General features: G+C 40.3%; 1 protein-coding gene across 3 annotated transcripts in view; it reads right to left on the bottom strand.

The window, feature by feature from the left end:
* The window catches only part of DGKI (diacylglycerol kinase iota), a gene marked incomplete at its 3' end in the record, with an annotated part of 112,784 nt that extends 85,871 nt beyond the window's left edge, over positions 1 to 26,913 (bottom strand). For all 3 annotated transcript variants that reach the window (XM_082485446.1, XM_082485448.1, XM_082485447.1), the window contains exons 1-13: positions 26,797 to 26,913; positions 20,531 to 20,617; positions 19,220 to 19,315; positions 17,318 to 17,400; positions 15,778 to 15,838; positions 12,042 to 12,155; positions 11,352 to 11,489; positions 10,099 to 10,177; positions 6,265 to 6,320; positions 5,359 to 5,421; positions 5,066 to 5,139; positions 3,532 to 3,643; positions 820 to 1,019 (exon numbers count right to left, since the gene is read on the bottom strand). In XM_082485446.1, the coding sequence (XP_082341572.1) occupies positions 820 to 1,019; positions 3,532 to 3,643; positions 5,066 to 5,139; positions 5,359 to 5,421; positions 6,265 to 6,320; positions 10,099 to 10,177; positions 11,352 to 11,489; positions 12,042 to 12,155; positions 15,778 to 15,838; positions 17,318 to 17,400; positions 19,220 to 19,315; positions 20,531 to 20,617; positions 26,797 to 26,889 (1,256 nt within the window). In that variant the 5' untranslated portion in view covers positions 26,890 to 26,913. The remainder of the gene's footprint in view (positions 1 to 819; positions 1,020 to 3,531; positions 3,644 to 5,065; positions 5,140 to 5,358; positions 5,422 to 6,264; positions 6,321 to 10,098; positions 10,178 to 11,351; positions 11,490 to 12,041; positions 12,156 to 15,777; positions 15,839 to 17,317; positions 17,401 to 19,219; positions 19,316 to 20,530; positions 20,618 to 26,796) is intronic.
* Positions 26,914 to 27,635: the final 722 nt, after the last annotated feature.

Raw genomic sequence — 27,635 nt, 5'->3', positions numbered from 1 at the left:
TGAAAACCAGCAAAGGCACTTAACTATGCCTCTATTTTAGCAGCAATTAAGGCCTTCTATATGAGAAGTACAATAATCAGCTCTACAAAATAATCTAAATTATTTTATTGGATGGGCATTTTCACAGGTCAAAATTTCATACTTTTTTGGTGTAAAAATATTGCTGCAGTGCTTACAATAAAGGTTTAATTATGAAAAGGAATGTTAGTCTTCTCTTTTCTTCTTTGCATGTTCCTGGTTTCTGGTTACCTTAGCTTTTCTCTATTTGTCTTTAGACTACTCATTCCACATTTGGGTTTTTATACTGGAGCAGGATTTCCTACAAAGTGCAAATTGCCCTTTCTGAACCTCCAGGTCTTTCTCCATAAACAGTCCCAGGCACCATGCTCCCACAACGGAGACTACAGGATGTCCTGAGTAACTCTTGATTATGGCAATTTGTTACAGGATCTCCGAGGCAGCTTAAAAAGCAGACCAATAAAGTTGAGAAAAATTAATCAAAAGAACTTCAAAGGCAAAAGGCATACATATGCAGAACTGCCAGAAGCCAAGAGGCACACTGCTGAGCCTGTACAAACCTCTCTAAATAACAGAAAGATGTCACACCTTTCAAAAAGCAAGACAGAGGGTAACCCATAAGATAAAGGAATAAAAGAAAATCAGGTAAGTATTTACAATATGGTGGAAAGGGAGTTCTTAAGGTGTGATTATTTTTTTTTTTGTCAATGCGCTGCAAGTCCAGTACATGCAAAATCCGTGACTGAATACGCTGCCCCAGATGGGCCTCCAGCCATTAGGACATGCACATATCCAACTCACTCATTCAGCAAAGGCATGGATGTTCTCCTCTTGCTCTTCTGCACCATGTTGGCTTGGTTCCTTAAGGAGATTCGAATGAGTGAGGGAGCCAATCGACATGGTTCTCCATCCACTTGCATGGGAATAGACTTGTATGTTAGAAGTGTCACCTCACGGCACTGATGCAACCTCTCTCCGTGACCACCCACCTGGAGAGCAGCCTGGAGAAAAAAAAAAAAAAAAAACAAAAAACAAACACACCAAACAAACCAAAAGACACCCACCCAAACAAACACAAGCAAATAAACCCCCAAAACAAACAGGAAAGACAAAGAAAAGACACCTCAGAACAGATAGTTAAATCCAAAATGCAGTTTTGCTGACAGCATCCTTTACACAGCATTCCATGTGTAAGGCATTCTAACGAGTCACAATAAATGTATTTTCACTCCAAAACTGCAAAGCAAAACTTAATTTTGCAAGGAAAAGTGGTGGGAAACAAGCAGATACCTAACCGTATGTATTACATGTCTCATCACCTTGGTATGTGTCAAGCATATTACACACACATACAAGTATGTCTACACCCACGTGCGTGCACAAAGGAATACCTGTGCTTATTCTTAAAGTTTTGAATTTGTTTTGGCTGGTTTGTTTTTACACTAACAGTAACGCTACTGATTATTTGGTCTTTAAAACAACCACCCTAATTGAGTACATCTGGGAGACAAAAATGATTTCCCCTTCCTGAACAGAATACAGTCCTTAATGTGAATTAGATAAATCTAAAATCCTTATTATGGAATTTTACACAGCAGCTCAACCTCAAGATGACTAGACAGGCTGAAAAGAGCAAGCAGAAGGACCTTGTTAAAAACAATTAAATATCATGTTTTAGAATTCATTTCAAAGAAATGAAACAAGGAGGGCAATAAGCAGATCCTTCAAGATCTAAGCCGACATGTTTAGGCATAAACGTACTTTTTTAATTTGTAGTGTGCTTATTAACTCTCTTCTCTCGTCATCTATCCTATATTGATGCACTACTAACAGAAAGCAGCCTAAACAGAAGTCAAGACCTTAATCCCGCTCTGCGCGCTTAATATTACGGATCAAATGATAAAATGGTCAATAATATTCATAACAACACTTCTTGTAAAGTACTTCTCTTCCTTGGTCTCTCAGACCTTCTTAGGTATGGCCAAGCACAGGTGGGAGACACATAAAGCAAATTAGGATTACATGAACAGTCCTCATTGGAGGACAGATTACAACGGTTCCTCAGCATCACAACCAATGTAGACTTGTAGACCCTCAGTTCTGAACCAGGCTTCCTATAAAGATAAACAGCAGCTCAAAGGGACCTACTACTTAAAATTCAATCCCAGCTGAAATTTTTGGTAGCTTTGAGATCACTGTAGCTGCTGTGAGTGGCTAGAGACACATTAGCGGCAAACCCCAAAAATATTCCAGCTGAAAACTGCCAGTTGGTACACGCTAAATAGACTTTGGACAGCATTTTCAGAAACATACCCTAAAATCTTCAGGGGTGAAGTAACACATGTTCATTCCACAAGATCTACTAGGCTAACAAACAGAATTCTGCTTACTTGTAGGTTATTTCCCTGATCCACTAAAAAAAAAAAAAAGAGACCGAAAAAGAATACTTAACATAGACTTCCAAAGAAATGATTGCTGATCAAGGCAATCTTTCACGTTTGCTTTCAAGATTAGATTGGTTTGAATTTCTCTTTGAGGAAGCAAACACCATTATCATGAGTATTTACCGAATGTGAGATGCACCGAGGGCAGGTCACACGACAAATAAATGCGTGAGTTCAGTGAAAACAGGTTTATCCATGTTAGCTTTAACCTAGTCCACGCAAGACATAGCGGCAACAAAGGCCTAAGAGTATGGACTTCAGCATGACCTAAACAAACCTGTCAGAAGACCCTGATATGTGCCTTCTCTTGCCCACACCACCTTCAAGCTGCAATGCCTTCAGCAGATTAACACTAGAACGGGGACAACTACCAACTCTCGGACTGCATTTAAGCATCCTCTGAAGAGGTTGTCTCTGCGTTTAACCACTGTGGCAGTAGGACACTGGGGTATTTACAGTGAGACTGCTTTTATAATAACTTAGCTTTAGTTCACTTTAAGGACGGCTATTGACAGAAGGAGCACTGCCAAATTAAAATTGTTGGTTGGATTTTCTCTCCCTAGCAGAACAAAAAGAGAGGTAACGTTTGTGCCAGAAATATTACTAATTTGTCCACAGCTATTATGGAAACTGTATGGGCATATTATTTTATATAATATTTCATATTTGTTTCCAGTAGCCAGTTTTACAAAAAAAAAAAAAAAAAAAAAAAAAAAATCGAACTTTTATGCCATGGATCGAAATATACAAAAGCTAAAAACCAGCAGTAATTATTTGACCATAGAATGTTCCCACAGTAAAAATGTGCACACATGCTATTTTTACTGTAATAATCTTGCAAATTAGCCATATTTTGCAAAGAGTACATTTTTATTATTAAATAACACTTCTTTTATTAGAAAACCACAATTTGTCCCTTTCATTTAAAAGCTAATAGCAGAGCATGTTTTGGCCTTAGCTGACTGAATATGTGGAATCATGGTGGTTCTTCAGTAACAAGGACAACTTTGCACTCTCTAATGCCACCCGCAGAATTCACCAAGTCTGGTAGCACCTGCAATATACTCACCAGCGAGGCCATGGTGAACCCAATGACTTCAATGTAGCCATCATCATGGCGCTGAGGCTCAAAGTCTCTGTGATCTCCAGGGTTTCCCCAGGGCATTGTGCCAGCACAATACCTACAAAAAGAGGTTTGGAAAGCAAGCTTTGAGAAGGCAGTTTGCCCTAATGGGGCCTGACTATTAGCCTGACTATTAGCCTGCTCTGCTGTCCTCCAGAAGTATCCAGATATCCATTCCAGGATTCAAATTCAAGACAATTAAAAGTTATGCTGGCAAGGACTGGACAAAAGGGAATTTGACTCTGGTTTCCAGGCTGGTACGCCATCCAATAAATGTAACCATCAAAATTTTGAGCAGGTTCCTTTGTGAGAGGAAAGTGGGAAAACACCAGGAAATAGATAACAGAGCAGCAGCACTTTGTTCCCCCCACTTGCTTTGCTTTCTGCACGTGAGCTGTTGAGCCAGAAGGCTGCTTATCCCCTCTGATAGGCAGGCGTGGGGCTGCACCAGCAACTCCAGCCTTGGAGCTCTATTTCCTCTGGCTCAGACACCCTAACAGCATAAGGAATGCAAAACTTTTCATAGCTTGAGGAGGCGGGGAGAAATAAGAAGCAGGAACAGCTGTGGCACCTATCCTTCCTACCATAAAAGAATGGATGTAAAAGTGATCTAAGAGAGATAGAAGGGGGAAACTTTGGAGAGGTGGCACCAAGCAGAAGCTTGCAGTGAGGGCAGTGCAGGACTTAAAAGATCAAGTGCTTGGGACCGCACGTGGAGCAAAGTGGTAGGTTGTCTACAGCAGTGGTCTCCCAAGTGCGGTGCATGCACCACAGAGTGCAGTAAAAATCCACAACTGACAAGACAGTTAGGATGTGGGAAGAAAATACTGGTTTTACTTTTAATAAATAAGAAAAAAAACAACATTAAAATAGTGCTTTTTTTTCATCTTTATCACATCCTTTCTTAATTTCTATTTTTGTGTATGTTTTATACTGAGTGTAACATGTTAGTACAGGTATATAATTTATAAACAAATATACATATATTGGGGTGATGGTCAAAAATTTTTTTACTGATAGGGCTGAACAATCAAAAACAGTTTGGAGACTACTGCTCTAGGGAGAAGGAGATATGCAACTTTTAAGAATACAGCTGTATTTCTATTTTGGGACACCTTCTAAAACGTTAAAAACCAGCACCTCTCTCAATGGTTTGGTGTTCCTTTACTGGAAAAATATTGATCCTTTCAACCCCCACACTTCTGCCTTCCCACCCCCCTTTTTTCCACACATTTCTACTATCTCTGTATTGGGATCTTCAACTTTTTAAAGGATGGTTAGCTGCACCCTGAACTCAGATCCCATTCTGTACTGCTAATTAACAGTATCATAAGCACCTAACTCTCAAGAAGCCAGCACAGAGGCAATACTCTTCCTGCACACCCACCCAGTCTAGGACAACTTGTAGGTATCTTTTTTTTTTCCCTTTTTGTTTTGTTTTTCTTTTTTTAGAAACTTCAAGCATCTGTCTTGAGCTTACCTGGGTATGTTTAAAAACACTATACACTGGAACTTCAGCTCCTGGATCTTTGGAGTCAGGTCTGTACCATCACACTACAAAGCCAAAGTGACAGAGCACAGAGAAATTGCTGAATGGAGCCACAGACAAGAGAAGTGTTGCTGCTTTGTAACAACTTTCCCAAGACTTTCCTTGGAATGTGTTGCAAATGTCATGCTCAAAACTGAAAAGTAACAGAGCCATTAAACTCTCACCTCGCTCGCTCTCCATTCCCCCTCTTCCCACAACACTATGACACAACTTCTTATACTTACCACAACTTTAACGTGCTTGGATAAGTCTCTTGAGCTCCTTTGCAGAAAGTCCGTAAAGGCTGCCTGCGACAGAAATAAGTGCAGGAATTGTCATTGGTGCTTCCTTTCTGCTCTTTCCTCATTTCTTATCCCACCACAGAGCTAGTTACCAAAATGTCATCCTTCTGTCAAACCTATTCTTTGTTGCTCTCAGGAGATACTATTGTATTTTTGTTAAACCAAGATACTTCTCATTTTGAGAGGTTATCCAAAGAAGGTCCTTGGGCACCCACGGATTTAAATGCAAATTCTCGCTCACATATGTGTTTAAGGCACATGGGTACAGTGGGAGTCATTATGCAGAAAGACATTATATGTCACGCATTATCAAATCAGTGTTTCTCTCTTAGTAACCGCATTCTAGAATAAAGCATTGTCTATGTACCTCCTGAATGCAGAAGTTGGTGATCTTATTTGCATATTCACATACGAAAATTAATTACTCCAAATAGCTCATCTCTGCCTTCCATTCCCCATGACCCTACATCCAGACTACTCTTCAACGAAGATACAGGCTAACACTTGGGAAATTTCTCTGGGAAAGTCAATATCAATGTGCTGCCCAAACCCTGAAAGAAGCAGAGCGGTTTGTTGCGAAGCTTACGAGCCAGAAGCAGGGGGAGCAAGACATGGCCAGTATTAGGTCCAAAGGAGTAGCATTTCTCTCACCTGCTAAGCACTGTCAAACAACAGCGCTTCAGGCACTTTCCAACAGACATGTCAGAAACGGTACATGTGCACTTTATATTGCAACAGGCAAAATGAACTGGCATGAACTCCTAACGTGAGAAAGTGAGGGGAAAGGCACTTAAGAAAACATTAAAACAACTAAGTTAGCACCATTCTGTAAGATGAATCACAACTCACCCCTGCATAAAACATTTTATTTCTAAATCGGCTGTTGAATTTCTCCGGATTTGCTTCTGTGAAAGGATAAAAAGGAAAAATATGAACACCCTAATAAAACAAGTAGATTCCATTGTACCTTCACATTCCCTGACAGCACTACAGTGCTTTTAGCACACATCTTTCAGTGAAAATATTAAGAGAAATATAGTTTTCTTGTGTGACAGTCCCCCATCTGTGCCATTATCTGCTATCAGATTTCAAACATTGATATTGAATTCTTCCCCTTTCCTGCAGAGTGAAAATAGACGGAAACATGAGTAAAGAGGTAACAAGAATACAATCAGCTCATTTACCACCTCTCAGACTTCATCTTTTGATACCTCAGTACTATTTGTGAGACTTTTATTTCTACCAACACATAACAGACCTCTAAGATTTATTAGAAAGCTATGAAACACTAACCCACACTTTGAAGCAGGACTTAAGCATTACTAAATTATGAGATGAAACAGACACTTAAATTCTGCTGTGTTACAAAGAGGTACTGAGGAATAGACCTTTCTACCCAAATACTCCTGCAGCAAAAAATAAGTGGTTACTCTAACACCTATTTAGAGAGCTGTTTCATTTTGATTAGACTCTGAGTGATGGAGAATTTTAAAAGTCCAGTAGTAATGCACCTGTAATTGTTAATTATTCTCATTGTTAAAATAAATGTGAGGGTTTTTTTCCTATCTTGAACTTTTCAGACTTCAACTGCCAACTGCTAAATCTTATTATATTCCTCTGTCAGATTAAAGAGTCCCCAACTATCAGATATCTTCTCCTTGAGTAAATACTTATGGGAAGTGATTAAATCGCCTCTTAACCTTCTTTGCGATAAGCTAAATGGAGCTCCTTTAATCTCCCAGTATAAGGCACGCTTCCCAGAATACAGGTCATTCTCCTGCCTCCCTGGGAACTGCATTCCTAGCCTGTGGCATCCAGAGATTTCAGAAGCAGCACTTCTGACACTGTAATCAGTGGTAGTACCAACCACCTACCCTCGCTTCGTAATTCTCTAGTGAAAACATCGAAGTATCAAGATTGTCCTTCTGGCTAAAGCATCACACTGATGTGAAGACTTCCAAATTGCTTCTTCTCAAATGACCACTTGAAACAATGTTTCTAGTTCTCTTTCAAGTCACTACATCTCACAATATAAGGCTCCATTTTGTAAGAATGAGCTACTTTGCGTTTCTTGTTTGGTTGTTTGCCCAGCTACTATATTATCCCTTTGTTGTGTTGCAGGTGAGCTCAGAAGGCAGCCACAGCACCACTTCTTCTTCAAACAATTAACTGAACTGCATAAGTAAATCTCCTCTCACTCACTGAGCTGACAGTTCTTTACAGAAAGTCTCAACCCCCCACGATAAGAAGAAGGAGGCTCCTGAAGGCTCGGTGCCTGTGCTGCACGTTCTCTGATGTGCCTATCCCCAATGGCTCCAGGCAGCAGCTGCCAGAGCACTGGCTTTTACAACAAATACTGACCAGAACCAAAGCCCCAGTTTAGAACAGAAAAGGAGCCTTTCTGAGGTCAGGGACTCTGCAGTCCTTCAACATACTGAACTGCTCCTGCTTCTGACATAACAGATGAGCGTGGGTAGGGAGGAAAGACTCTTTCCGCGATGTGGAATAGAGGCTGAAGTTGAATAGAATGCAACTTTGATTGCAGAAGTAAATCACTGACTGCATATCCAAGGCTCACTCCATCCTCACCATTTTCAAGCCATCAAGGGAGTAAGACATAGAACATATTAGACTGTGTGTGTGTGTGTGTAGTGGGCAGGGGGGTGTCCTGCAAATGAACAGTCCTGTAGAGCTGAGGGATCAAACAGCATGTCAACAGGGATAAAGCAAACTGCATCTCCCCTGCTCCACCAAAGCATAACAAGGGAGGAAACTGGAAAGACTTGCTACCAAGAACACTTCCTGGAGAAGCAGAGCTAAATACACTAGGCTTGGAGCCAGCCCTCAAGGCTCAATCTGATTAGTCACAAGAAAGTGTAGAGGTTGCCATGGAAAAGGCCACATTCATGGACAGGTTCCTCTGAGCCATTGCAATCACTCCTTATTTTAAATATATTACTTAACCAATCTCTATTGCACAAAATGCCATGATAGGCTGAGAGTTGAAATCAGTCTAATTTATTATAGTTTGGCGGGGGGGAGAGGGGGGGCGGGCTAGGGAGGGAGGGAAGCGGTGTGTGTTTGTTTTAATACTATACATGACTACAATAGCTCCACATAAGCAACTGCATACAACTCCTTATCTTAATGGACCAAGTGCAACAGCCCAGCCATGGCAGTGCTTTAAGTTTTGCTAAAGATTTGTTAAGAGTTTCTCTGGATTGTCATCAACTGCAAATGAGGCGCAAATCTGGTTTGCACTGCTTAATTCCACATGAAACACAATAAAACCCACACAGCAGCAACACCTTCAAGGCTACGAGCTTTTCTCTCCTAAAACACATAGGACTCATTTGTATATTTTAGCATTTGAGACGGTAAGGAAGACACCAGCCATAATGACTTGTAAGAGCAGACACTTGTTCTATGAAAAGCTCTCCTGGCCACACGTACCGCCTCACAGACACACAGCTTGCTTTGCCAAGTATTTTTTCACCCATGTAAATTTTTAAAACACTGGCATCTCTAGAATAACATCCATTCTTTCTAGGGCTCCATTACTTCATTATTAAGTAATGCCTCCATTAAGTGAGAAAGTAGTCATGCATTTCATCTATACAGTATATTCACAGTCGCATTAGCAATGCATAGTGATATGCATTCATAAAAAAAAATGCATACAGCTGTCATCGCTTCATTCCTGTGCCCTTTTGTGGCCCCTCATTATTATTCCTAAAGCTTGAAGCAGTCTTAAACATTGTTAAATATGCATTAGCTCATTCCATCATGTTTCCTGATCTTTATTTAGCGTGGCATTAGAGCGCTATCTTTTCATCTTGAAATGACACTCTGATATTATGAAAGTGAAGATAGGGGAGGCTGTAATTCAGAAAAAATACCTGCACATGAAGCTGAAATGACCAAAAGCTGAACACAGACACAATTGAACAAGGTTTGTTTATACAAGCATGCTCGGCTAAACCATACGAATAGAGCAGTTCACATCAGTCCAAAGCCCACCTGGTTAAGCCACGTTTGGACCTGTATAGGGTGGTATAACTGCCATCGGCCAGGGGACAAACAACATGCTACAACAGCTCAAATTCCTGACAGTTTTGTGGACTTCATTAAAACATTTCACTTGCATAGAGACACTCTGGGTCTGTATCAAGTCCAATGATATTATGCTATACTCATTCACAGGTAACAGCTGTTCAGTTTGAGAACGCAGTTATACTCCTGCTACCCTGCTACTTCCACAGCATCGCAGCTTTTCTCCTCCCTCCACCTCCACGCTGGAGGGAAAACTGGCACCTAACTTACATCTGTTTTTCTTTGTGCCCTTATTCTGACACTTCTGCATTAGCATAAATTTCCTTTATATCTGTACTTGGTATCTCGCTTAGAAGATCAAAAAAAAAAACTTTGAAAAGCTCCCCTTTTAGCCCTATTCCTCAAGTGAAAGCCATTTTCCCCTTGTAATTTTTTAATTTTTAAATCATGAAGTCCCTTGGAAACCCATGATACAATTACTTTCCCCTCCTACTTATGTCTGTATCTTGGGGTTTTATGTTCCAGCTTTCCTTCTGAATTATAAAAACAGGATATTAAATCCAACTCCATTTGTAATGCATAAAATAACTCCCCATTCCTGAGGCTAAGGAAATAAAAAGTTCCTATTACCTCTAGATTCATGGAACTCCAGTGTAACATGTGCATCAAATCCAAGGCTGAAGTAATTATTGAAGACACTGAGTGGAAGCTGTATTTGGATAATAAAAAGACATGTAAAAAATAACATGAATGAAACATTCCACGACATGCCAGGAATTAATGACTTTAAATCTGGTGTCTCATGAAAACCTAAGAAGAAGAAAGTGCAACATATTAGGGAAATGGATGCAGAAGGTTGCTCTGAAGGTAGTAATGGCTTGTGGAAGATGATCAGATACAAAAGCCTAAAGGACACAAACACATCTACAGTGCTTTATGATGATATATATATCTCTTTGTGAACACATCAAAGGGTTCCCTATGTTGTCACTCAGATTTCCAGTAACGCTGCTCCACTTAACATGTCAATACAAAGGTTTTCCTAATTGCTGGCACTTCAAGCTCAGCGTGGTGAATGAAACTCAAGATGTGTTCTTCCTGCTTCATATATAACCAGGAGCAATGCAAGTCCCAGACAAGAAGCCCTAATTCTATCGAGGATGCATGAGGCAGGGAAGCACAAATCTGGCCTCTTCATCATTACACATACCCAGCATGTGGAGAGAGAACAGTAGCACTTGATAGATAAGATGAAAATTAAAACTAAGAAGAAGAAAATGGTTCACAATAATTATTTTTTTATGATTATAACACTTTCAACATCTCCAGTCCAAATGATATATTACTATAAATGTGATCCCCTCACAAAGAAAGGTTTTTTTATTCTTCAGCTATCAAGATCATATGGAGACCTCCACACAAAGAAGTTAAATGCAAAAATACACTACTCCTTGCTGTAAAGTAGGAAACAGTTGGTATCTCTTAGGAAAATCCAAAAGAATAAAATTCTACATCCTGTTTTTAGATTTATATCTCTAATTTAGGAATGGATGGTGGTCACAATGTTGCTTCTCCTGCCACTCCAGGTTAACTAGAGGAAAAAAAAAACAAACAACAACCTTTCAGCTAAGATGCCAGGGATTTTGCCAGGACTTAATTCTTGAGATAAATTCTCAATGTCTGAGACAAACAACATATAAATACCTGTGATGTATTACGTTTCACACACCTCTGGAAGTATTGACACACAAAGAGAGCAAAAGAAAGAGATGCAACTAGAGAATTAAAAAGCTTTAGAGATTCCCCACTCGTGCACCTTATGGTGTAACTCAAAGATGCTCTTAAGCATCCTATAGTCTCCCTATGAAAACAAAGACTCTAACCTTACGTGCCCCATCCTCCAGTTCATCCTGTGGCAAATCAGGGTTGCGCTCCACTTGGAGATTCCAACGGTCCAGCTGGACAATGGTCCCATCTTCTACATGGCACAGGATCTTGGACACTGGCTCATCTGTGTAACCCTGACAGCAGAGGGAGTGTCACCAGAGTATCAGCCATGGATAGCAAAAGCAAAGCAAGTCACTCATCAATTACCTGGCAGACTTCCCTCCTTACATAGAGGCCAGATCAAATGTTCCTAAGAACACTTCAAAACATTGCTAAATTTTTATATCCCAAGCATTTTAACAAGCTATTGCTGAGGTACAAAAGTCTTGCGTAGGCAAAGGAAGACCATAAGGAGAGGAACTCAAAGTGTATTTGCCTTGCCTGGAGTAACTCCAGTGGTGTAGTTAAGGACAAATACAGAGAAATAAAGTTTAAATTACGCTTAAATTAGAAGCCTGAATACCCTCCTCATTACTTGGCCTGAAATATCAGACAGATAACATCTATGCACACTTTTATTACAACAACTACAAGATCCCAGACTGGAAATTGAACCAAAACCATTGTGCCTAACTGAAGCAGACCTTGGACACAGCCCTGCCTGCTATTTTAGTCAAAATGAAGTTTCACCCTACTACACAACTAAATCAGATCAGCAAGCTGAGAGCCCACACATCAGCGCTTACCCCACCCCAGTTGAGGGTGCGAGCAAGGTCATTCCCAGTGCCAAGCGGAAGGACGGCCACTGGCGGCGGGGGGCTGAGTTGCAGCTCATCGAGGATGGAGAGGATCCAGCCCACCTATAAAACAGGAAATGTAGAGAGCTGTTAGCCAGGAGGATTAAAAGGGATGGAAAAAAGGGAAAAGACATATCTTGATTGCCTTCCCCTTACAGAGAAGATCAAGTAACACAAAGGGAGAGGGAAAAATGAGGATATCTGAAATTTAACTCTGCAACTGCCCCGTCTGAAATTCCACCTTTCAGAGAACAGGTAAAGAAGTTTTCATGAAGCTCCCATGCCAGCAGAAGCAGTGGGATGTAAACACTGCCTATCTTTCAACAGCACACAGACTTACTGAGGAAAGGGAGCACATAAGTTTCTGTTCTTTAAGTAGGAAATGAAAACACATAGAACTACAGGTGGCTACGGTTGCCTAACTATTGCTCCAAAAAATACTGTATGTAAAATGAATGAAGAATAATATGGACGATCCAAGATAACTTTTTTTTTTTTTTTTTTTTTTTTTTTTTTTTACAGTGCCCTTATGCTAAAAGAAACTAAACCTTTGACAACTGTCATGAAAGAAAATACGACAGACACTTTAAAACAGCATGGTATCTCAGAGCATGTCCTGGAACTGGAACAGACTGTCCCGATCAAGTCAAGCATGGACAGGTCTCCCATTCCTCAGGCAAAAGACCTTATTGTTGAAGGTCTCTTATTTCACTCGTTGCAAAGCACAAAATATATATAGTCTACTCATACAAACACACACGCATATATATAAACAGATGATTAAAAGACTAGAATAAAAGACAAACTCTAATACTTAGGGTTGAAGACTTTGGATTAGAACAATGAAGCTGGCTCTTTTGTACTGTAAACTAGTGGTTATTTTAGGGAACTGTTTCTCTCTCCTGTCCTTATTCTAGGCTACATAAATCTTTTATATAGAAACCTACCCAGAAGGAACAAATTACTGTAAAATATTTTGTTTTCATTAAATGGTAATTTCCAAGGGGGTAAAGAAGAGTCGCTGAAAACGTTCTGAAAATTTTTATGACTGAAATTCTTCCTACAAGAAAATAGGACTAGTTCTTGAACTATTTCTCACCTTTAAAAAATCAAAATAATTAAAATCTGTGAAAGAACCTGTGCTTCACTTTTAAATAAAGAATTAAGAAAAAAATGAGCATAAGATAAAATTTGATCTATTATTTTGCCCAACGCCAGTGTTTAAAGATGCAATCTCTGCTGGAAATGTGAGCTTTTAAATAAGACATAAAACTGAAATCCCGAGTGCAGCTGGACAAGACTTTTCCTCCCCCAACTACAGAATAAGGAAAAATCCCCAAGTCCCCATTACTATGATTTCAAATAGATTTCTTACCCTAAACCGGGATGAAATTGGAGCTTCACGAAAGGTACCCAGCATAACATGGGCATTCAGAACCACACTTGGAATTTAAAGGACTGGAGAGAGAGTGGCCTGATAGATATAGCAACCACCACCCTATTTGATATTCTAGGGTATGTCTTTCTCCAAGTGCCTTGAATAAATTTAATTAAGTATAAACAGCATTTATCAGACAATTATTTATCATAAACAATTGTACAATTATTAAAACATTCATCTGGGATGTGAACACATGAGAGCTCATTGTCTGACAACAGCCATCTGAATCACTTACAACTCTCACGAACTTGGATATCACCAAAGGTACTTGGGTCTATCATAGGCATCACGGTAGGACTAAGCATAGTCGTTAAGAGACATTCAGAGATACCTAATCCTCTACCTTTCAAAAATCTGTCCTTCAGTATTGATAACAGGAGACAGAATAAAGAGTCCCAATAACTTCACTGAGGCCAGGACTTCCAAGAGCCTTTTGTCATTAGCCCTTTGTCATTGCCAATGACTTAATTCATACATCTGTGCCTCAGCCTTTCACTGGTGCAGGTAGCAGTACAATACCTACCGCTTTTGTAAATGCTTTTAACAGGAACTTCAAATTACTAATTTATAAGTACAACATTGCTATTTAACTTGAGGTCATTTCTAAACTTTCCACATCAGTTTTACAATCAAGGATGATAAAGACTATCATTTCCCTGTAAACAGAAAGCTCCTGACTGCTTTGAAAGCAAAGCTTTCCACTTATGCCCTCGAAAGAAACAGCAAGCAGCGATGATGGAAAAGTTACAATAAGTTCTGTTTCACCTCAATAATGAAAGGTAACATCTGGTCTCACTGAATATTCACTAAGTCCTTTTGAGCCAGATTTTTCATTTCTAGATGTAATGGCTTTGGGAATAACTAGATATTAATTTGCTTCAAACTGAGCAGCAGCAAAGTTAATAGCGTAGTGCTGCTCATACAAATGAGAAGGTGCTGCCACCTGTCGCTTGCACTGCTCAGCGACGGCAAGACAAAGGATGGTCAGACTCAAATGTAGTTACATTCATTTCTATTTTAATATTTTCAGAATGAAGATCCCCCCCATTAAAACACTGGCTTCCTCAGATGGAAGCTGCAAAGACTTTCGGAAACAGAAACTCTTTTTTTGCAACTATGTCTCCTGCTAAAGCAATGCCTTGCAGGTTTCTCAAGGAACATTCACAATTCAATAATATCTTATTGCCCCAGGTACCAGCAAGACAGTAGTCAAATCACGTATTTTCTTCACTCTTGCAGAGGAAGCACTGGCATTAATAAGCCCTACAGCTAGCATTTTAAAAGAACCCACAGAAGCTGAACAGAAACTTCACCCAGAAATTCAAACAGAAGTGGGTTGAAGGTTGGTTCAGCTCACTAAAACAAAAAACAACAACAACAACAAGCCTCCCTGTGCCTTAAATATCTACATATATCTACCCTGGCCAGCCATTGCACCTTGCAACCAGCAATATATTTTCCTTACCATACTTATGGTTACAACTGTTTTCAAGTGCATGCTTAGGGAACTGATCTTCAGAGAGATTTAAGGTCAGTTTTTCAACTGTATTTAAGCACTCAGCGGCACAGACTGAGATTTACAATATTCCTAAGTACTGGAAAGAGTAATGCGGTTGCAATGCCTCCATTACCACTCTTGGTCTCCACAGCCCGAACCATAGAGCTTGTCTCCAACTGAAGTGCCTAAATCTTTCAAAGATCTGACCCTTTACACTTATCTAAGAACACACAGAAAATCACTAGCAAAGAAAATACTGTCCCTGGACCTGCCAGATCTCAGGCTAGTAGTATGACCAATGCAATACCCTTCCTTACAGATGCTTTGCAAAGAAAGTGGGGAAACTCACCCTATTTAGGCACAGAGGAGACCCTGTTTGACTGTACTCAGACATCATAGAGACGATAGCAAGAAGGAGCAGAAATTAAGATATAACGGCCCCCAGACACTGACTTAACCTACTAGACCCTCAGAGCTGTGTAAATAGTGAGAGGAGGCCAGCAGAGTTAGTCCTTATTTTTATAAGCTGTACCTTACAAAAGCTTATAAGCTTTGGACATTGGACATTACGATCTGGCCCCATCACTACACAGGGCAGGCTACCCAGAAAATTTTTTAAAAGTAGAATTCACAAGCATAAGGTATGTTATCTGGCTCTGCAGCCATCATGAGATGGGGAACCCACAACTGTGAGGAATATACTCTCTTGGCGATGAGGAGAGGGCTGCCGGGCACCCGCCACCTACCGTCCCGTCCCCGCCGCAGGCCAGGATCCGCAGGTTTGGCACTTTTCTGTACAGCTCCAGCCTGGCCAGGGGAGGGAAAGGGAGAAAAGGTTAAAACCAAACAAACAAAAAAAAGAAGTCAGAACAACGATGCAGGCGCTTTTTATGCACTCTGCTGAGTGACAGTTCAACCACCGCTGATTGCATTTTTAAATAGTCATTACTAAGGGTGTGGGTGGAGGCAGAAAAATTTTTAAAAAAATAATCTCAGTGTTACTGAAAGCCTCAGCAGTGAGGAGGCATCAGCCCTAGCAGCCACAGGTGGCATCTGCCCCAGCCAAATCTGAGCCCTGTGGCTCACTTCACATCCTCTCTCTCTCACACACACACACACACACACCCCCACTAGAATGTGAAACCTTTCTCCTTGGTTAGGCAGCACCTCCTGAAAAGTATGTGATCAGTTCTGCATGTTCTCATGCTAAATCTGAAAGGCCATATTCTCATGTTCCCTCTATAGATGACAAAAATCTTCCATTTTTCTCTTACCCTAAAGCAAACAAATATAAACATTGAGTTCTTTAAACAAAATTTAATGTTCCTCATGAGGATTTGACTTGACAGCTCCTTCGGCTGGTAACTATTTCTTTAACACCACAGAAGGCAACAACATCTAACAGGGCTCTTTCTCTGGAAATCTGATCTAAGATACCAACAGGAGAGCCAAAAAAAAAGCACCCATTAAAGACTTGTTCCTTCAGTTGCATAAAAGAGAGGCATAATTAAATATCTCCCAATGGAGGGGGTATATTCACACATAGAGAGCTAAGTGACCAGAGGATCTAATCCTCCTTTAACTGCATTACACAGCTCTGAAAACTGTGTGCATACTTTAAAGTTTCTACACATCATGAGGGAAGCAGCAATGGAGGTGTTTCAGCAGAAAAAAAAAAGTGCTTGGGTGCTCTAGAAGTATGAATAGCAAATATGTGGGCTGATCTTATACAGGTAAATATTTGATTTTCCATTATTATTATATTTCTGTGCTGCTTAACTAGTAAAAGTAGAGCTGCACAGATGGCTGACTAAAGCAAGTATCCCTATATGAAATACCATAGAAAGACAATCTCTTAACTCTTAGCAGTGAGAATCATCCTTTTAAAGACAGGTCCTCCATCTCCTGGAAGAGGCTTACAACTATTGCCTAGAGAATCCGAGTTAGTTACTCAGCAAGCCAAGGTACTTGCATGCTGCTGCCATGTATGGAAATCTGGAGGGAGCCTCACCCCATTGCAGTGCTCTGCCACTAGGGAATGGCTAGGCGTTGCGGGATCTGCAGCGAGTCCATCTTGGAGCCATTTGGAACTGGCTGTCTGACACGTGGGAAGCTCCTGATGTCTTCTCACAGAAGCCACCACTGCAGCCCACCCCCCCACTGCTACCAAAACCTAAACGCATAAACCCAATACGCAGTCTACCATTCTATCCAAGCTAGACCATTGACTGCTTTCCTGGTAAGAAAAGAATTATGGTCTGCAGCACTGAAGGCTCAAGAACTTACGCATCTCTTGGCCCTTCCTGAGAGAGATCAAAGACCTGGCGTGGATTCAAATACCACATAAACGTTTGGAGAACCTTGGTGCCCTAGGAAAAGAGAAAAATCAAAGGAAGGGAAATTATGATTATCAGAAATAATAGCATTCAATATTCGCTATATTCGGACTGCTTTTCTTTCCTCTGTGCTTTAGAAAGCAAACACAAACCAAGAAAAAGTCAAAATAGAAAGTGGCATAGCTGATGATTGGACTATAGAATAGTGGCCCACCAATCTGGGCAGGGTACATATGTATACGTATAGACTAAATTTAACAACACAGATCATTAATGGTCCATAAGAACAGGCATTCAGGGTCAGACCAAAGGTTCAGCTCCCACAGCAACCTGTTCTCCTACCTTTCACCACCTGCAAAAAGAAATTTCTGTTATCCCACATCACCCTCAGTCATCCATGGCAGCAAGAAGTTGAACAAGCTTGTGGGCGAAGTCACCATCACATTGAACAGTGTCCTGCACAACATCCAAGCAATGACACTGCTTCGACATCCACCATCACCACCATGAACACTCATAACCGTAGCCCTCTACCATCTAACAAAGCAGGACCCAAGGACCATGGGCTACAGCTGCCCCAATTCTCCCTCACTCAATGCCACATGTCCAGCCCATCACCTAAAGATATTATTTCTGCCTTCTCAAACTCTTCGGTTCATATTCCAGACACTCGATTCCCTTCCTTCATGTTCTGCCCAGACACAAAGTGACAGGATCTCTTACTAGCAGAAGAGGGCTAAGAACCCATGGGGCCAGCTTGCTTTTCAAAGTAATTCAAGAATACTTTTCAGACATATCTTAGGGGGTGCAAAGTCTGGAATTTTCGATAGCTCCCCCTTCTGAGGTACAGCTCTCCTGTCTGACACCTTCCCCTAAGTGGAGAACCAAGAATAGTAGTAAAAGTGCCTAGGAAAAGGTATAAGAACAGAGAAAATAAGTGTGAAGTTTGCTGTAGGTATTATCCCAGCCTCGGCTATTTGCAGTTCATAGAACTCTTGAGCCAGAGGCATGGTCCAGGACTTCAGTAACCTTCAGCGTTTCCTCTTCCGAATCTCTCCTTCAGCCCATGTAAATTTTTAGCATGCACAACATCCCGTGGCAAGGAGTTATGCAGCTGAACTACACCCTGTAAGAAGGATTAACTTTTTTTCTTTATTTTGAATCCCAGTCTTCGCAGTTTCATTTGATATCCTCCCTAATTCTTCTAGCAGAGGAGAAAGTGTGCAGCAGCAATGCTATTCTTCATGCTTTATAGGCCTCTGTTATAACTGACATCAATCTTTTCTTTTCAACTAGGCAGCCTTGCTTATCAATAGGCACTCAGATTATTGGATATTCCAAAAAGTGGGAGAACTAATCTGCAAAACTTTCACTTGGATAAGTTTTAATTCCAAGAACCCTAAGAAAGAAGTCTGCTGCATGATCATGTTAGTCACTGAAACTTGGTTCTCTATGGTGCAGTACAAGACCAGTAATGATTTTAAAATGCCATAGAGATGTGTCATTTCACATTCACTAATTTCACTAGGCTTTCCTGGTAAAATTAAATCATTTCATTGGCGATCTAAATTTTCTGTGGAAAGATGAAGTCTGAAAACCTCCAAACTTCCATTTTAGATTCCTTTCAAGAATCTGAAGATAGAAATACAACTGCTCTAATGTTCAAATATCCATTCCACCCAACCAATTCCATTGAAGTGGAAAGGGCATTCAACAGCAAGGACCTCTTTTAAGGACAGCAATTCAGTTGCATAGAGTTCTTCCTATCTGACTCACCAAAAACTATTCACGTTTGCAGAAATACTGTTGTTAAACTAGAACTTTGTCACCTGGATCCAGATTATGCTCTCACCTGATTCCCTCCACTTTTTGGATTGACAAAAACCAGCAGCGGCTTCATGAGTGGAGAGGAGATAGGCTTTATCACAAATGGCCGACCTTTGTTATCCTGAGAAACAGAGCAAGAAACAGCTTTAGTACAAGCTATGTATGTTTCCCTGGCATAACGTGTGCAGGAGACCCAACCTAGCTCTGACAAAACTACCTCAGGTACTGGAAACAGTACAGCCATGTTAGAGTGGTGATCAGCTGGGACTAGTTTATCCAGCTGAGACAACTGGGTAAGAAAATAAAAGGGAAAAAAAAAAAAAAATCACCTCAGGCCAGCACAAAATTACTTTAAATTTTTACTCAATGTTGTTTCCCAAAAAAAACAATTATTCACACAGAACTAATAAAGTGTCAGATAAAGTGCTATTTCTAATAGGAACGTCTTTGCAGGGGAACATAGAATTAGATAAACTATTTATTTCATTAATTCCATCAATTGTATGGACAAGTTGTATCAGCACTTAGTTGCAGATGAATTCTTGGCCGTGCCAGCCCTCCCACATTCAAACAAATGTCACAGGTCAAATATGACATGTCAATGAGGGAGCCATTTTCCTTGCTACTCCCCACACCTGCAGGACAACAAAGCCCAGTAGTTAGGGCACTCTCCTGGGCTGTGGTAAGCACAGATTCGAGTTTCTGGCCTGCAGTTGTCCCACCACCCAAGTGAGGACCTCAACCAGAGAGCACTGGCTATGCAGAGGCAAGTGTCCCTCCACCTCTTCCCACAAGGCTGTTGTTCATCTGTATAACTAATCAGGCAGGGTCTGGAAACAAGGTCTTCTACAAGCTATGTGATAAACCAAACCGTCAGATCATTCATCTGGTTTCTCTCTCTCTCTGGTCCAATGGCAATTCTCACACAAGCAAAATTTTTCCAACATGAGACCTCCTGAGGGAGATACCCTCAAATCAGACTAGACCCTTGTGTCAGTGCACTCACCACAGATTTCACAGCCCCAGCTTCACATCCCTGCTTTTCCTAGTGGAAACCAAGGGTCTGAGCTGAGTCTCCTACATCCCAAGGGAATGCTGTTTCATTGGGCTGCTGGTCCTTCTGAAGTCTGGTATATTGTTTCTTGAAAAATCAACTCAGCATATAAAACTTCTTGTACAAGTTTTACCGAAACTGATTTCTTCCCATAATCCACAATAAATTCAATATCATGGAATTTTCCAGTGGAAAACAAATACTAAACACTGCAGTAAAAAAATTAAACTTTAAAGTCTGCATGTAGACATTTGAAGACAAGGAGCCTGATTTCCAAAGCACTTGAATACCTACTTCATTGCCTCTTTTGCTGGCTTTTCTTTTAAAAGACGTTCTCTTCTTTCGCCGTGTTGAAGTCTTTAATGAGTTCTACATCAAAAGAAAAAAGAATACATGAAAAGCAAAACAAAATTTAGAAGACAGGCCCAGACAGAGCCCCTTTACGAAGCTCTTCCATGCATGTCCACTTGGAGAATGATAAGAGTATCTGGCACATGCTCGAGATTTAAATTACATGCGCTGCATGCTTTACACTTCCACACCACCGTTTATGGAGAAAGCCACACACGGAGACCAGACTGGTGCTTTGGAACTGGAAACTTTCCCACGCTGTGAGGGGGGAAAAAGATCAGATGCTCCCATAGACTCACATAACACCACATGTTGTACCTGCCAACCCTCCCAATAGGGGTAGGAGACGCCCGTTTCCCCTTCGGGGCTCCAGTCTCCTGCCCAATCAGGCTCGTCTCCTGGTATGGAGACCACCTGCATAAAGATGTAATAAAAAAACATGATAAATGAGATATTTTTCATGTTTTTTTTAGGAAAGAAAACAACAAGTTTTAGCTCTGGCAACCATTATGACTCAACATAACGTAGGCCACCATGGCATATGATGCTGGCACTGTGGAGTCAGCTCCAGCCTATCAAGAAACTTGTGTAATCATCTGCTAAGGAACAAACTGAATTGTTAATATTTAAGGATTTGGGTGAGAGGGGTGCTTGTGGGGTTTTTGTTTGCTTTGGTTTTAAATAACAATATCACTTAACTACATCGAAAAAAAACATAAAACTGCTTGTATTTTTGCAGAACCTATTAAAATAGAACTTGCATCAATGCTATTCTCAAGGCTGGCAATAGCCTGCTCAATGACATCGAACCACAAAGATGTTCTGATGTGATAAGTACAGTTCAAAAAGTTGTTTCTTTGTTTTATTATTTTAATTTAATAAGTGAAATCATACCTGCCTGAAATCCTATCCCCTTCCATATGATCAAAATTTAGTATTATAGGAAATACTGTAAATATTTTCTCAGTATTTCAACTCTTAGTCTAGCTGTCACCAGGAAATAAAGTAACACAGGGAATTAGACGAAAGCTTATTGATTATTTTTTTTTCCAGCTTAAAGCGGGGAACAAGATCCACTCAGTTCATCCAAAGGTTCATTTCTGTCTCGACCTTATTCAAAATTGTACCACTAATGAAAAAAGTCAATGACCAGAGATCATCACATCTGTAAGCAGCGACATCTTAATCCAGCTTGCTAACCAACAATAACAGGAAGAGCTATTAGATTAATACCTAACAACCAATTCCAGAATTTCAAGACTTTAGTACAACACACCAGATACGGAAGTTAATGTTTCCACATCTCTAAGAAGTTAAGAAAAACTAACAGCTGTCTAACTCAAATACCTAAAGACATTATCCTTTTTCTCCCAGACCAAGAGAAGCCTGGTGTAGAGTACAAGGTCTTAAGCTTTTTGTCACTCCTCGTGGATAGGATATAGTCACGCCTTGTTGGTTACTGAAAATACTGAAGACAAGATGGCTCTGCAGAGAAATTACAGGACATTTGCCCTTTCAGACTATATTTTGATACACCTACTCTGATACAAAGTGATCTTGAAAGCATGGTACACCACAAAGACTGCACTGACTACAGAAGTGCATCAGTAATATCATCTCCATGGTCCTTCACTGCTCTACCTCAATAGTCAGATTGACTGTAGACAACAGTCTTATGTCAATATAAAGGTACAGGACATTACTCTCAAAGCAGCCTCCCATGGGGACCTCTGCCTAGTTCCTCAGCCATTCTCTGCTGAAGGATTCTCCCTGGAGTGAGGCAAAATGCAGGACAGAGAAGAGATCTAGTCTACCCACAGTCTTGCCAGTGGTCTCCTGAAAGGTCTGAGGCATATCAAGCCTTTTGCCAGTCCTTCAGTCTCTCCAGGTGTAAAATACAAAATACTTATCCTATTGCTAAAGTGCAGTGAATTCTGCTGGCAAATTGTAGTCTGTAAGTTAGGTGTTATATTAGTCAAGTACTTAACTGTACCTCTGGAAGAAGAGCTGTACTTTCTATTCTACCGCCACAATGGATGGACCTAAGTCCGGTGGCTTTCTTCTGAAAAGGGCAAGGACAGTTCAGTAAAACCCTAACTAATTTTACAAGAATTATTTAAAGAATGTTTAAATGTAGTTGTCATTAAATCCCATTATAACATCTCTCTTTTCTTGCCTACGGGTGGGGTTGGAAGAGGCATACGACTATATCAGAGAAACAGCTTTAGTCTAAGCCTCCATTCATAATTATAACAATTTTAATTTCCACACTCAAAAAGGGCACTAAAATAAGCTATGATACAAATCTGTTATTTCACCTTTTCTTTAAACATGCCTACACCTATAGTGTTAAGATAACCTAAAGCTTTGCTACAATGATTGCAACTGCATATCCATAGTAGATGAAAGGCAAAAAAGTTGCTTAAACGTATGCAGGTTCTCTTTGCAAACATGCAGAAGAATAACAGCCAAGAGTAATCATCAGTCTGCACATTGAACTGAAGAAACGGATGCATACTACCTTGTCCACATAACAAGGTGATGAGTATTTTATAAACATATAATGTTATTCAGCGAAGTACCTGATAGCAAAGCATACCTTTAAGTGGGCACCATATGTAAATCCTAACTTGCCTCTAGAGAGGAAACCTCCCCTTTCTGGATGTCAGTTTGGCCATCTTCAAAAAGAGATTTTTTGGTATTATTGCATGGTCACTATAGTTCTCAGCAAGCTTAGCTAGATGAACAGAAGAATCGGAGTCATTCTTGTATGGTGTTGGACAGACCATCTCAAGCAAATCCAGTAAACCCTTTCAACATTTTCCTTTACAACATTTCAGACTTCCTTTTCAGAGGCTAATTTCAGCATGCTGGGCTTCAAATGACTTAAATAATGAACAGCCTCTGGGAAGGTCAATCTTGACCATCTTCTGGTTGCTCACAAACCACCATCAGAAAAGCCAGCTGCACTGAGAAATTGAGGAAATAAAGAAATAAAACCCAGAAATATGAATATTCACTACAACTTTTTCAACGTCCTCAAAGAAGGAGAAGAAAGCACCGTGTTTACTCACCTTGAACAGAAAAAAAAACTTGGAATTTTACAGTTACTGCCTTTGTCCTCCCAAACAGAAGACAGACTGAATCAGTAAGTCCATCAGCTATATCCTCCTTATTATCTGCTTTTCTCCCGCAATGTAAGCATATAGCAAGTCCATTCCTAGCGCTAACACCACTTGGACTACCAAACCTCACCTATAGCAAAATACCACCAGTCAACAGGTGTGACCTGCTTTCACAAACTAGTAGATGGAACTGATTTAAACACTAGGAAATCAGAGCCGGTATCAAAGTTCTGCTAACGCAATACAGAAACACCGGGAATCAGTAAAGAGGTTACAGAAGTGGCTGACATTATGAATAACATGGAATAGGAATTGGGAGTTTTCAATTCATGTATATGGGTCATTACATACAGGGCTACCACCAATCCCAATTTGAAAGTTATTTGAACCATTCTGAATATTCTTCATCTTGCAATCAATTGCTTGCACGAAGCAAAAGCTCCCCATTTAGAATGTAGGTTGTCAGCAGAGATTTGTCCTTAACCAATTACACCATGATGCTACCACAAGGTTGCTAGTAATCAGAGGGGGAGTGTGCTCTTTATTCAAGTCCAATCTTTGAAAGGTGGTGACCCACGTTGTACAAAATAAGCATGGAAAACCATTTTTGTAGCAATAAAATCAGGGCAAGGTTTTGCTACAAAAAGCCATCTTATTTTCTTAAAAGAAACAACCAACAAACAAGATGAAGGCACCGCTAAAATCAATTTCATATGAGTAGGGAATTCAGTTCAGGAGTTGCCTGTGACCAACATAAGTACTTAATTAGAGCTGAGGAAATATTTTATAACAAAGAGGCTTCTAGCCAGATTTATTCTGATTGTGGAATATGTGAAAAACAGATTGCTGGTTTCATATTTATTTATTATCTGAATTTACAAAAATTTGTGAATAGTGTGTTCGTATTCTGTGGATTGAATGCAGCAAATATTTCTTAGTGTTTACCAAACATGCATATAGGGTGAAGAGGGTCACAATACACAGAAGGAGAGCTGGCCAAAAACAGCAGGAGAAGAGAAAATAATTCCTAAAAAAATAATAAATATAAAACCAAGACTTCTGCCAAAAATCTGAAAGCACATCTAAAAGATGAGTCAGTGTTTTCTACAGCAATAAGGATGCATTCCCCAGAACTAATACTGCAATGGGTGCTGTTAAGAAGATTTATGGAAATATGGCCATTGTCTGTGCTAAATATCATTTTGATATATCTAATGCTTCAATTACTCAAGATAAGTTTTTTGCACGCTACTGACCATGAATTTCAAGGACTGGAGATATGATAGAGAGGGAATATTGGACTGAAGTACTTCCTTTCCACTCATGACTCAGGAACACAAAGCTAACATTTTCTTTTAGTGTAACATTTTAAACCTTTATTTAAAAGCATTTTTCCCATGAATTACAATTAACTAGATCAGATTTATTTTTTTTATTTTAACTTTTCTGAAAAAATAATGGACAAGAAAGAAAATTCTCTAAAAGTATCATAAGGAAGGTACCCCACTTTGTTTTCATTTGGCATTTGACCAAAGTTACAAGTGACAATTATTTTTACATTTTTTTTTAATAAAAATTATATAAAATAAAAATTTAAAAGGTGTAAGAAAAGCTTCTTTAAGTAAAGTCAGACATGGATACATCTATCAAGTACCAGACAGGTGCTGAAAATTAGCCAAGGAGATTAAGTCCCTGCCAAGGACTCAAACAGATTCTTCAAGAGAGGAAAAAAGATTTCTCTCAGGGAGGCTGGAGTAAAACTAGCAGAGAAAGAAGAGCGTGGGGAAAAAAATACAAGTGACAAGGAAACCATTTTTCTCAAGAGTGGAGGTGGCTAGGAATCTTGCCTCCTCTCTCTGGACCTAAAGGAGAAATAGCAGTCTCTTCCATCAACTTTTTGATTACTATATATGTGCGTTTCCCCTTTCCCACTTGTCTTCAATATCCAGCTTGTTAGAAATGCTATTCACGCACAAATCTGACATTTGTAACCCTAGACTAGGACTAAAATCTCAGCAGTGTCACGACTTAGGCCTTTTTCCAGTTTCACGGGACTAATTTTGTCTTAGTGCCTTGCCTACAGCTTGAACTCCTTGGCTTCTTGTTGACAACCAGGACACAGAGCCAGAAAGTCCTGGGGCAAATCCCAAGGATGGACACACCAACATTAAGAACGACGCATCACTACTCTAAAAAAAACAAAACAAAACAAAAACAACAAAAAAAAAACCAGCATTCCTGAGAATTGAGGAAAATGACAAGAAAACATCAGTGGGAAGTTTCAATATCCCAGACACTATTCATTTCAGAAAAACAAACTTGAAATAAAACTTTTACCAGCATTCCTGGCTTCTTTTCAGTGTTTGTCTGTTTCTTTCAGTTCAATCTTGAGTGAAAACAGACTTTCAAAGAAAAAAATACTTCTTGCATGACGAGAATCCCCTTTTAATTTTTGGCCAGCTCTCCTTTGGATACCTTTTCTCCCTATTGTGTTCAGCAGTGAATTATCCTCTCTCCAAGACATCTCACATCCATTACAAAAGCTTTGAAGCCTAATGCTTGTCACCTGCAACTAAATGAGCACGTAGACTTACTGCTGACACTCAGCAAGCACTGATGTCAAGAAGACATGATTGTTTAAATGTCCATTGATGGCAGATTCAGAGGGATGCCACAGCCAATTCTTACTGCAGTTCAAGTGAATGTTTGTGAACAGTTTTTCCCTGTATTTGCTCAGCTCTATTTAATGGAACATGCTTGGCTGCCTACAACACAGGGGATTCTCTTGCAGTACGCCCGCTGAACTCCCAGTTACAGGAACAAATCTGAGCTGGATTTGCTCAGAACAGAACTCATGTTTGTTGCTAATCGTCCCAAACAGGGAAATCTACTGAAGGGCTGGATGGAGGGGCAGGAGGATACAGGTTCATAATCACCATGGATGTATGCTGGGTTTCAGGGATAGAGACAGGGTTGAACGAGCATGCCTTAGGGAAGGAGTACCGAGCGGCGAAGCCAGGCTGGCCCTGCGCAGCCATACGGCTTCAGAAACAGACATCAGCATGCAGTTACCTGAGGTTTCTTCACCTTAATGATCCAGGTGGGGGGCACAATGACAGCAGCGTGAGCCCCCAGGGAACATGGCTCCTCAATGTGATGTAGCATGAAACAGGTGACTTTGTTATGAAACTGGAAGAGTGGAAAAGAGTAGAGTCAATAAGGAGACCAAGAAAGATAAAGACAAAGGGGAAGCACGGAGACAAAGAAGTGGGTGATGGTACAAAAACTGGAGCAATGTTCCCAACTCTACCGTCTTCAAGTTCTTCAAAACATGGAGTTTTAGGAACATATAACTAAAGATCATTTTCCCTAGCCATGCCTTCTTACAAAAAAAATAAGAAACTAAACGAAACAACCCAGACACCAACACCCCCCCCCCCAAAAAAAAAAAATAAAAAAAACCAGTCCTACTTAAACACAGATCACAGATTGAAGACCACAACCTCGACGCAGCTGTATGCGTTAAGAACCCTTTGGCTCCCTGAGTGAGCAGCAGCAGGGCATTGACAGGAGGTAGCCAGTGACTACATTGTGCAGCAAGACTCTTCTCCTAGAGGACTCGCGTCAGCCAGGTCACGAGTTATGGTGTCTTTGAACAAAAGGAATGGAAGTGGCAAAACTGGGGGTAATTCACAGAGTGCCAGGAAAAATGAAATGGCTTGCAGTGTGGCCACTCAGCAAAGCTGCTACCAGTCTCCCTGACTATTGTTCACTTACCGCCAGCTTGCACCAGGAGCAACTGATGGCCACAATCTCTTTACTATGGAAGGAGAATTTCTGCTGAAAGCCCTAGAATAAGCAGAAAAAAGGATTAAATTCCTCCTGACTACAAGAAATTTTACACCTTTAAC

Source organism: Vanellus vanellus (assembly GCF_965231255.1).
Source record: "Vanellus vanellus genome assembly, chromosome: 1".
Lineage (NCBI taxonomy): Eukaryota > Metazoa > Chordata > Aves > Charadriiformes > Charadriidae > Vanellus > Vanellus vanellus.
The sequence above is the reverse complement of the archived record's forward strand: the minus strand, read 5'-3'. Positions and strand labels throughout refer to the sequence as shown.